The 11,932-nt window shown below is 48.4% G+C and overlaps 1 protein-coding gene across 1 annotated transcript; it reads right to left on the reverse strand.

Moving 5' to 3' along the window:
- Positions 1-6,699: 6,699 nt before the first annotated feature.
- Positions 6,700-11,526, reverse strand: LOC130382737 (uncharacterized). Its single transcript, XM_056590622.1, has 5 exons — positions 11,480-11,526; positions 10,705-11,099; positions 9,466-10,528; positions 7,063-9,261; positions 6,700-6,937 (listed from the first exon to the last, which is right to left on the reverse strand). The coding sequence occupies exons 1-5, from the start codon at positions 11,524-11,526 to the stop codon at positions 6,700-6,702; spliced, it is 3,942 nt and encodes a 1,313-aa protein (XP_056446597.1).
- Between the last annotated feature and the right edge of the window lie 406 nt (positions 11,527-11,932).

The following is an 11,932-nucleotide window of genomic DNA, read 5'->3' on the forward strand; positions in this document are numbered from 1 at the left end:
AAGTCCAATGTGTTTTTAAAGAGGTATGTTGAAGTCAGGAATTCACTAAATCCATATCGGTCCGAGTGTCATTGGGACCACTCATTCACCAGAGAAGTTTTCTCTGGCGAGCGTCTTGCTGGCTGGAAAATGTGAGCTTGTGGGGAGCAGGTTGGGTGGTTGTCAGGGTGTTTAATAGCTCTGATTAATTGGGGCCGTTAGAAAAGCCTCACACCATGAGTCCTGAATCCCAGACTGATTAATAACATATGAATTTAAATGATTTTCAGGGGGGCTTCGAAGGGCTGGGAAATAGCACCTCCTAATAATCAGGGATATTAGGTGGCTGTTAGGTCCAAATTCTGTCTACATCTCATTTGTCTTCAAACGATCTCCCTTCCGAACAGCCAGGAATGCATAATTTGTGCCCGATTAAACAAATTAGCAACTTTGGCTGTAATTACTTCATTTAGTAGTGGAGTTGTAACAAAGTAGTAACTGAGGTTGCATGGGGCCACTCTTGCAGACTGAGACACGTCCCACTGGTTTGAACACTTAGTTCATCACGCCATGTTTTGAGTTTGTTGCCTCTGTCGGTCTCTTGCACCGTCTCACAACATGGCGCCTGATGTTCACATTCCCTTTAGAATTGCACATCATCCATTCAGATGGATGATTGTGTCAATAGAGAGAAGGACAAGACTGAAAAACAGATTTTCATGGCAGACACCAAACAACACCCCCCAAAAAAAGCCTGCTTGAGTTCATTTGAGTACATTCATTTTCAATTCAAAGAGTACAAACACGGGTGTAACAACCCTAATTTCAGCATCAAACCAGCTGGGAAGTAGCACCACAGTAGTTATGCCGTAGCGGTGTATTAAAGCCCAGTGAGTGAAATGGCATAGAGAATGAACATTCAGTATGTATGCATTCCATTGGGTACCTCATGGAAACGTAACAGTGTGTGGGAAGCCTTTACCTTGAAGCCTTCACCACCATTACAAAGCTAGTATTTAAGAGCTGATTGACTGTGTTATTAAAGGAGCTTAGGAGGGGACATCAGAAGAAATTAACTAAAGCACTCAATACATATTTGTGTTTTCAAAATAGAATTGTTGCCTCAATGCATTTCCATGAATTTCAGCTTTTGTGCTACTAAATTTGTGGACCATTCATCTCAGCGGAGGGGATACATTTGTTTTTCTTGTCAAGTCACCTCCTCATTTTCCCAAATTCCAAACTTACAAAACAAAAATAAAAGTTTTTGTGGGTATACATTTTTCTACATACACAGACACACCGATCTCATTTCAGCTTCATTGCACTCGATTTGAGGCCGTGAGCTGATGGTGCATGGAAGATGAGACGTGCAACGTCTGCAAAACATCCTAATGGCGGCGATAGGGAGCCCTTGATAAACGCACCGTCTCCTGTTGCTCACAACAACTGATTTATTTCTCTGCTTGTTGTTGGTTTTTGGTTGTTGACGGGTTTATGTTTGGGGGGCTGGGGGTTTGCATATGTGTGTGTTTTTCGAGGAGAGGAGGGGGAGGGGGGGTAAGGACAATGAGGGAGGCAACACGAAGTAAATACAAAAACAAAACATCCACAACGACTTGTGTCCAGGACGACTCTAAGTCACATGGAGATTAGCATTTGACGGCGCGCTGGTTTCCAATGACCGTGGTTAATAATGCACAGGAGGGGGCAGGAGGGTACAGGCCCATTTGTCAAATGGAGCATACATAAGGGGCAAATTGTTGAGCGTTAGGAATGGTGTGTACATACAGTAGCTGTCTTGGAAACGTCTTACTTTGGGACGCAACCTGAAGTGGGTCCCTTCACTGAGTCCCTTCAGTGGCATATGTTGTGTCACAACAACATAGCACCATAAGTGACAGAATGACACTTTCTGTGTGTGTGTGTGTGTGTGTGTGTGTGTGTGTGTGTGTGTGTGTGTGTGTGTGTGTGTGTGTGTGTGTGTGTGTGTGTGTGTGTGTGTGTGTGTGTGTGTGTGTGTGTGTGTGTGTGTGAGTGCATGCAGATATTTGCGTCTTTCTCTATGGCTGCCAAAGCTACACCCCATCTAATTTATGGCTGTGCCATAACAGCACACAAATCAAAATAAAGTGATAACTGCCTTGTTCCATTGTTATGTTATGTTATGAGTGGAAATAAAAAAGATTGATTGCCAACGTCAGATAATTTAAGAGCACACAGAGGTTGTACGGTTGACTGGGAACAAGCAAATGTCAAGTGGTTGATGAAGGGGGCGGAGCCGGACGTTCCTGTGACATAATAAGGAAACCTGCTATTGGTCGTAAATAGCATGTTTGGTTGTTACGGCCAGCAACTGCTTTGACATTTATTGGCAATTATGGTAGTTTGCAGTGTGTTTGAAAGCTTTTACAATTGGATGAAAGAATATCGTAGGGATTATGTTGTCTTAAAAAGAATAACTTACTAAGTGTCTGCACCAGGGGAAAGAACAGCATCCAAAGCCACTTCATTTATTTTTTACAAACTAATCTGTTTTCATTTGTGGACTAACAGTCAAGGTTTGATGATAAAAAAATATAAAAGCAGATATTTGACAAAGCATTTATCTATTGTTCAGGCCACACTTGGAATGGGACTGTTATTTTAAATAACCAGAATAATAGAATGACAATTTCCTATGCAAAGAATTGATCGTCTGACTAAAAAGGCTCAGCTTTTGAGAGCATTTGAATTTAATCAGTGGCATTAATGAAATGTTTCCGCTACATTGATGTATCTTTGTATCATTTACAGCCCTCATCTCCTCTGGTAATGATTGGGTATTACATTTTTAAGATTTGGGACACACCATTAAATGTGAATTAATGCTTTATTGTCTCTAATGAAGATTTAAAGACAAAGCCGCCCAAGTCTTTATGTGAGAAAAGAAATTGGGATTATGCCGCAAACATACCACATTTATTGAGTCTTATCTTCCCCGAAACTTTCCATAATAGGATGTCTAACACTGTTATGACTCATATTGTAATGGTTGTTACACATGAGCTAGAATTAATTAGACAACAATTCAAATGAAATGTGATATTGGCATCATCACTTCACCTAATATGTTCATTATGCACTATAACGACAGCAAGTGTTTAAATTATAAACACCTCTGGAATATTCCAGCCTAAAGGAGCAATACACTATTTGCTTATCTTGCCAGTTCCTTAAGAAAACTTATGGCACTACTCTGGTGAGAATGTATTGTCGTTTTAAATGAGAGGCAGAAATACACAATTACACGCAAATGTCTACAACTATGAATGGGCTGTGCTGTGTTTAGGTGTGATATTCATTCTAGCAATCCATTCGTAACCTAGTTTGACCTCTTTGTTAGCATAATCACCTACCCCTGGGTGCCACTGGTAAGTGCAATGCAATATTACCACATATATATCAGATAACAACCTGCCTACGATGGGGAATCTTCCAGGACATATTCATACAAGCAACGCACATAGTATTTTCCCGATACCCATGGGCGTCAGTTTGGTTTGAAATGTGCTGGGGACAGAGACGCATTCGGAAGTGCATTTTCAGAAGTGCTGGGTACAATGAGGATGCACTAGTTTTTCTCTCTTTAGTGCAGGTAATGAATGGTTCTGAAAGACGGCATACCCATGTTAGTAGCTCATTACTAAGGAATAAAATGTAAACTAAATCTGTCTGGCACGTTTTATGAAGAAAACGTTTCCAAAAAGCATTGGACATATGACCCACTATGTTCTGCTCCATGTATCCAATGTTGACAACGTGACATCACATGGCTAAGCTACATACCCTCCACTAGCTGTCCTCAATATGGATAACTGTCTATTTTGATGGTGTTTCCCCCTAGCACCATGATGGGCACATGATCTGAATCATGATGAATTAATATTGCTCTTCAGCAAATAGTTAGGCACCACAATGCTCAATTAACGAGGTATTTGCAACACTGTGGATAATGATGAGGCAGGTATGAACAACTCTGAGCTTAAAGTATTCTTTGTAAAAGCAGAACAATTCTACAGAAATTTAAATGAGAGGTTTGGTGTAAGGATGCTGTATTGGCCCCCTTCTATTTCAATATGCTGCCTCTGGCGATGTCATCAGCATTAACTCAACTTCATCATACATTTATGAATTGCACCAAATCACCAAAAATACTTGTTCCCTTTTGACCAACCAATGATTAATGATGACACTGCAACTTGGAAAATACAGAGGCTCTCTTACATCCTCAAATGTATTATTGCATAACGTCACATTAACATGATTGGGCAAGGTATCATTGTGTATTTCTAAATACAAAATGAGAAAAGAAGCCATACTTTTTTTCTGTAGTCATTTGGAGTATTCTATCGTCAGTTTGTACAAGTATATGGAACTAATATATAGACAGTTGTATTATCTTCGTGACTGTAAGTCACTTGGAAAATATAATTATTTGGTCACTTGCTTTTAAAATCTATGCATAAAACCTGCTTTATGTTTCCGACGTTCTGTTGTTCTCGTCCCAAGAAGAGTCTGTATGTTTATCTATACTCTGCTCTGGGTCGGTATAGCATCCCCACGGTGCTCCAAGTAGAGGAAGTGGACAGATGGTCTTTAGCACACTGAACAATCTGTTAATTAGGATGTTTCACTGTTTGATTATTGTCGACGCCAAACTGAGTCTCCCATGCTGTCAACCTGACTTTGACTTTGACACTATTGCTCAATATGTTTGAGATACAGAAGCACTGTACCGAACTTTGCTTTTTCTTAATATTTGTGTCATGACTTGGTTATTTGCTCGGAAACTATTTTTATTATCATTCTTACTTATTTTTGGTGTCATTGTAAATGGTCTAAGATTTTTTTTTGCTTCAAATTCTGCATGAAATGTTCCACTAGTGAATCACGATGATGTTTAGGATAATTTGTATCAGCATATAATGAGTAGCCTCCTCAGATAGCAAAATCCTTGCCAAAACCGTAGCTCTTGCCCTTCACTGTCAATAATTACGCACTTGATGTAATGAATGCTGTTCGCTGGTTATCTGCTCCTCCTCGCAGGGTACTCTCCCTGGGTGGGCAACACTTAGCATCATGCGAGCGCACATAAAGGATGGCGGATACAGGGCAGCGCCTGGAGTTTACTTGATGTATGTGTCGCGCAAACCCCTAACTAAGGATTCCCCCAAATACCACAACAGCAGTCGATGGATCAATTATTAACAGAAATGCTTTATTAATACAATTTCATAAAACATAGAGCACAAGCAAGTCAAATCTACCTATCACTTAATATGGGAGAGAGAAAGCCAGGTGGTAGGCTGGTACTCTGGATAACCGTAACCATACCTTCATGAGCCAACCTCGACACCGCACACGTTGCACACCCTGCCCTCACTGCAAGCCTATAGACACAGCAAACGTTGAACTCTGCACACTGCACACGCTGAACGCTACACACTGCACACTACACACTGCACACTGAACGCTACACACAGCACACGTTGAACACACGTGAGGGGGACCAACCTCAAGAACACAGAAGGAAGGGCTCGCTGAACGATTCAGCCTGGTATCCACCAGGGCCTGCCGTAGCCACCCCCTGGTTTATAGGGATCCCATACAAGGAAGACAGACTTGTTGATAAAATAACCCTATAACAGACAAAACAGTAAAAGAGTATAAAATCGTTCGTTCCAACTCGCGCCAGACCAGTCCCCCAACCGGCGAGTTGGAAAAAACAGAGCAAACCAAATAAACAGTGCTCTAGGATGTAGAGTGGAGATCCGTCCGCCGACGCCGTCCCTCGCTGGTCACGGAGGCCGGAGCGGACCAGAAGACCTGCACCAGATCCTCTAGACAGAACAGACAAAACGATGCGTCAGGGTGATCAGACGTTACGGAATCCGACTCACTCACGCTTACGCTAGAGTACGTCCCTTTCTGACGGGACTCGCAGGCGTTGTAGGGTCGAAAGGTCCTTCCTGGCTTGCAAAGTCTGGTCGCGTAGTCCTCCGGAGGTAGCGGGTAGTGATGAGCGGTCCGGGTTGTCGGCGTCCAGGCATAAATCCTTGTGTCCTCGGGCTGAGGAGCGCCCTGAACTCCATGTTTTCGCCCCTTTTATTTCCTGGTCTCTTCTTCTGTGTACAGGAAACACTGAAAACACAACGTACACCCCAACCCACAGTGCCCCTAGGGGCAGGGAATATCGGCTCTAGCCAGAGTCTATTGTTCGGGATCTGGGGGGGGAAAAGCAGTCTTTTTAGTTAATATACTGTTCCCCCCTTTAGTCGCCTTCCGCGACACTCCCCCCCTCTTTAACCATGGTCGCCCGACCTGGTGAATCAAGTATAGCGTGTAGGTCGTACCCCAAAGTTGCTTCGCTGGGAGCGACGAGGCCCCATTGTGTGCTGGTCCGCTTCCGAATCAGTGGACACGGATACCTCATCATTTAACACAACATCCTCATCATCAACCAACAGCGGATCATAATTAACAACATTCCTATCACTTACTAACCCTGGTCCCCCCCCAGTGGTCCTACCTTGGGTCCCCAACTCAAAGGGTCGGGCAGTAGGGGGGTGAGGAGGCATCATTGTGGGGATGCTTAAGGAAGGCCTTGGAGGACCTATGGGAATGGAGGTGGATTGTATAGGGGAAAAACGACCGGGGGGTAGCGTGGGGTGTACTGCCCTAGGCGAGACACCAGTGATGGCTGGACGGGAGGGGCACGGGGGCACTAGGAAACTGGGAAGATTGAACTGAGGCGGGACATCCACATTGGCCCCAGGTGGGCCTTCCTCTTGTACCTGCGGGCTGCCCAGCACTCCTGCTGGGCATGGGCGGAGGTTGTTCCGATGCAAAGTGCGAGTGGGCCCTTCTTCCCCTTCCGGACGAATGAGGTAGACGGGCTGTTCTGGCCGGGGTCGATCTAGCACAACATAAGGTGTGGGAAGCCACCTTGATGTCAGTTTCCCTTGCGCCCTTCTGCGGAAGTTCTTGATCAGCACTCGCTCGCCAGGTAGCAGAGGAACAGCCAATGCCCGTCTATTGTACCGTTTCTGGTCCCACGCCTGCCGGCGGGAGACGTTTCGCTGCACTCGGGCGTAAGCGTCCATCAGGGTATTATGGTGCTGGTGGACCCATTCTTCGAGGTCACCTCGCCGCTGGGGCGGGGTCACTCCATGGATCATGTCGATCGGTAGTCTGGCATGGCGTCCAAACAGAACAAAGTGGGGTGTCATCCCTGTACTTGCATGGACAGAGTTATTATAAACTTGTATCAGGGCTGGAAGTTTGTGATGCCATCGCGGGTGGTCTGTGGGATCCAGCGAGCTCAGCAATCCCAGAATTGTTTGGTTGAACCGCTCACATGCCCCGTTCCCTTGGGGGTGATACGGGGTGGTACGACTTTTTGTACAGCCATACAACTCGCAGAGTTGACGCATCAATGCCGACTCGAAGGCGCCCCCTTGGTCGGTCAGAATTCGTTCTGGACACCCAAACGGCTGGATTAGGGCTGTCCATAAAGCTTTTACCGTGGTTGTGGCTGTCTGATCCCGTGTGGGTACGGCCAGAGCGTAGCGGGAAAATAAGTCCGTAATAACTAAGATGTATGGGAAGGCATCAGCCGGTCTCCCCAAGGATAGGTAATCTAGCCCTACTAGTTCAAAGGGGTAGCTACATTTTATTGACTGCAGGGGTGCACGAATCTCAGGGCCGGCCTTACTTACAAGGCACGTAGGGCATTCTTGCGTCCACACTCGGACGTCCCTACTCATTCCTGGCCAAAAGAACCGTCGTCTTAGAATGGACAGGACCTTCTCCACTCCACTATGCCCCGCGGCCCGGTGGTACTCCAGCCAAAGTCCAAAACAGCACTTAGGCGGGAGGATTATTTGGAGGCCTGTCACCCCAGTATCAGGTTCTAGCACCTGCCTCATCAGGAGACCCCTGTCCATCTTCAGTCGGTCCCACTCACGCAGTAGTTGGCGCATCTGGAGAGAGAGGGAACGCTTGTCCAGGTCCGGTGGTAGAGTGCCCACTTCTACCCAGAGGCAGATCTGTTGGAGGTCGGGGTCCTGGCGTTGCCACTCCAACCAGGGCGTCTCTTCTGGGTCTCCCAGGTGGGTCAGGGGTTCAGCAGGGGTGGCCTCCGCTCTGTCCTCTGTCACCTGGACACCTGCACTCAGGGCCCCTGGGAGCCTGGACAACAAGTCTGCATTTTGGTTAGAGGCACCTGGCCGATACTTGATGTCATAAGAGAAATTGGCCAGTTGGGCGGCCCATCTCTGTTCGGTCGCCCCAAGACGGGCGGTGTCGAGGTGTACTAACGGGTTGTTGTCAGTGAATACGGTAAACGTTGCACCCCAAAGGTAGTCCTTAAACTTTTCGGTTATAGCCCATTTCATACCGAGTAGCTCCAATTTAAAGGAGCTATAGTTCTGGTCGTTGCGTTCGGCCGGAACCAGGCTGCGGCTCGCGTAAGCTATCACTCGTTCCTTGCCATCCTGCACCTGGGCTAGTACTGCACCCAAGCCGTCCAGACTGGCATCAGTGTATAGCTTAAAGGGTAGATTGAAATTGGCAAAGGCCAGAATGGGTGCACTGAGCAACTGTTGTTTCAAGAATTCAAAAGCAGTTTGACACTCTGCGGTCCACGTTACTGGTGCCGAGGAACGGCTGGCTGTCCCTTGGAGAAGGCGATTGAGGGGGGCAGCTAACTTTGAGAAGGAAGCGATAAATCTCCTATAATACCCTACAAAGCCCAGGAAGGAGCGTACCTGTTTGACAGTGGTGGGGACAGGCCAATCTTGGACCGCTCTCGTCTTCTCTGGATCGGTGGCCACTCCTCGGCCACTTACAACATGTCCCAGGTAGAGGACCTGTCGCTGGAAGAACTGGCACTTCTTGGGCTGCAGCTTAAGGCCATGGCTTTGGAGGCGTTCGAAAACCTGTTCCAGGTGTCGCAGGTGGGTCTCAAAGTCAGGGGAGTAAATGATGATGTCGTCCAGGTATATCAGAAGGTGGTCGTGTACCTTGTCCCCTAGGCAACGTTGCATCAGTCGCTGGAATGTGGCGGGGGCATTGCACAAACCAAAAGGCATCCGGGAGAACTCATACAGGCCCAGTGGGGTGACAAACGCAGTTTTCTCCTGGTCAGGGGGTGCCACCCCGACCTGCCAGTACCCACTGGCTAAGTCCAGCGTCGAGTACCATTCCGCCTGGTGGAGGCCCGTCAGGGACTCCTCAATCCTAGGGAGGGGAAACGAATCTTTATGAGTCACTGCGTTAAGTCTCCGATAGTCTACGCAGAAGCGCAATGAGCCATCTTTCTTCTTAACAAGGACTACTGCGGCGGCCCAGGGACTCGAACTCTCTTGAATCACACCACTGTCCAGCATACTCTTCAGCAGTCCGCGTAGTTCAGGGTACAATGTGGGTGGAACAGGTCTATACCTTTCCCGGATGGGGGGTGCCGTTCCGGTAGGGATACGATGGTGCACGGCCGTGGTAAAACCAAAGTCCTCCTCGTGGGCAGAAAACACCCCTGGCCACTTTCGTAGCAAGGCTGAGAACTGTTCCGACTGCCCTGGAAGAAGTTCAGTGCTCTCCTCTCCCTGCAGTGGTGTCTCTCTTGCTGGGCCCTGGCACACGGGCCGCACGTCCACCTCCACCACTCCTGGGGTCGAGTCTCGTAGTACCAAATGGTTCCGCCCCTGGACGTCCCCGGGGTCAACTGAAGTAACGGTTGCCAATGCCTGTCGGTGGGGGAGAAACACAGGGAACAGCTGGGGGTTACAGATACGTACTGGGACTTTACCCCCTCGTGCCCAGCTCAAGGTCCGGGCCACTCGCCAACCGCGCTCCTCTGCTCCGGTATCGTCTGGGAGGTTTTCCACCAGAACGAGATGATCAGGGGAGCCTGCTACTGGGGAAACATCAGTCCAGACGATCATCTCCGTGCGTGGGGGGATGGAGATGGGGCTCTGCTGAGTCAGCCTTGCCCTTACTTGAAGGGGCTCGTCTGGGGCCTGGATCCTCTTGCATATGGCAAATGCCTTGTCCCACGCCTTGACCGAGGCTTTGGGTACGGTGGACTTGAACGCCATTTCCCCAGGATGGCCATTTAGGAAAAGCTTCTCCCAACAGTCTTTGATCACGTTCATCCCTAGAAGGCCATACTCTGTGCCCATACAGCTGTCCTCTACAATCACTATCCCTTTGTTCTTGACCTCGATCCCTCCAACGACAAAGTCTAACACTGCATATCCTACGTAGGGGATCCGCAGTCCGTTGGCGGCTTTGAGGGTTAGCCAGGGGATCCTTTCCGGGTCTTGTAGCAGTTCTGGAGCCACGCAGCGCTGAAATAAGGAGTAGCTAAACAGAGTGACTTGGGAACCCGTGTCCAAAACGCAGGGAATTTTAACCCCATGGATCATCAGCTCTACTTCGGGGCATTGGCCCACCAAGAAGGGCTTGTCTAGGGTCTCGCTGGGGCTACCCTCTTCGGTCACCTGCCCTACAGTGGCCGAGGAGCAGGAAAACCCGACCGATTGGAACGTCGTCGTGGGCAGTAACGTTGAACGTGGCCAGCGACTCCACACTCAGCACATAGGGGACGCCCTTGGTCATCCCACTGGAATGATTGGGTCTCTCGTCCCGTCGGTTGTCCTCCCCGGGTAGGCTGGTAGTTACTTCGAGGGGCCAGGGCTGGTTCCTGCTGTAACTGACTGCGTATGTCCTCTACAATGGTCTTGCCCAGGAGGGACACCTGGCTTTGTATCTCCTGTTTCAGCTCCAAGTGGAGAGCTTCCTTCAGCCGGTCCCACTCCGATGGAGGGATGGGTCCCTGGTGTGAGGCTGTGGTGGTGGGGGCCACATAGGCCCTACAAGCCAGCGTTTCCCTCCTGGTTGTCTCCTTCTCCACTGCCTCGGCCTCGACGCAGAGAGCTCCAAAGGTCACCGTAGGGTTACGTCTGCCATGTCGCTCCAGCTCGATCTTCAGTGGGCCCTCCCTTAGGCCCTTAACGAAGTGGTCCTTCAGGACCTCGTCTCGAGGGCCTGTGGTGTCGGGGGAGCTCCTCTGCCATCTGGAGAAACACTCACAAAGACGCAACGTGAAAGTTTCCACTCCCTCCCCCTGTTCTTGTCTACAGGCAAAAAAGTCTGCACGGATGCTGGATGATGTCCCAGTGTCTCCATATAATTTGGTCAACTCCGCCAGAATAGTTTCCTCTGACTGTCTCCGTTCGGGGGGAAGCAACATGACTTGTCGGTGAGCTTTCCCTTCTAGCGCATCTAGCACAAAATCTACTGTCTGACTAGCGTCTAATCCCTGTGCTCTGAGGTAGGACCTTACTTTAGGTTGCCATTTGCTAAATCGAGGCCCGTCGTCCTCGCCTGTGAACTTAGGGACCCAAGAAGAGCTCATAAACCATGGCATCATCACTGTGTTCATTAGTGGTCTAACAGACGCCTGTTCTTGGCTACCCCCTGGATGCTCTTCGGACTCAGCATGACCGTCTACAGACATGTTGTTGTGATGAATTGGGGAATCCTGCCGACAACGCCAAAAGAGGTGTCGCGCAAACCCCTAACTAAGGATTCCCCCAAATACCACAACAGCAGTCGATGGATCAATTATTAACAGAAATGCTTTATTAATACAATTTCATAAAACATAGAGCACAAGCAAGTCAAATCTACCTATCACTTAATATGGGAGAGAGAAAGCCAGGTGGTAGGCTGGTACTCTGGATAACCGTAACCATACCTTCATGAGCCAACCTCGACACCGCACACGTTGCACACCCTGCCCTCACTGCAAGCCTATAGACACAGCAAACGTTGAACTCTGCACACTGCACACGCTGAACGCTACACACTGCACACTACACACTGCACACTGAACGCTACACACAGC

Source organism: Gadus chalcogrammus, chromosome 5, assembly GCF_026213295.1.
Source record: "Gadus chalcogrammus isolate NIFS_2021 chromosome 5, NIFS_Gcha_1.0, whole genome shotgun sequence".
NCBI lineage: Eukaryota > Metazoa > Chordata > Actinopteri > Gadiformes > Gadidae > Gadus > Gadus chalcogrammus.

Excerpts from the sequence above, each read along its gene's own strand:
- LOC130382737 (XM_056590622.1), bottom strand. The coding sequence starts at position 11,526 with ATGCTGAGTCCGAAGAGCATCCAGGGGGTAGCCAAGAACAGGCGTCT. Across the intron at positions 11,100-11,479 it reads GTAGCCAAGAACAGGCGTCT|ATGGCAGAGGAGCTCCCCCG; the intron begins GTTAGACCACTA and ends GTGTTTCTCCAG. Across the intron at positions 6,938-7,062 it reads CAGGCGTGGGACCAGAAACG|ATCGACCCCGGCCAGAACAG; the intron begins GTACAATAGACG and ends ATGTTGTGCTAG.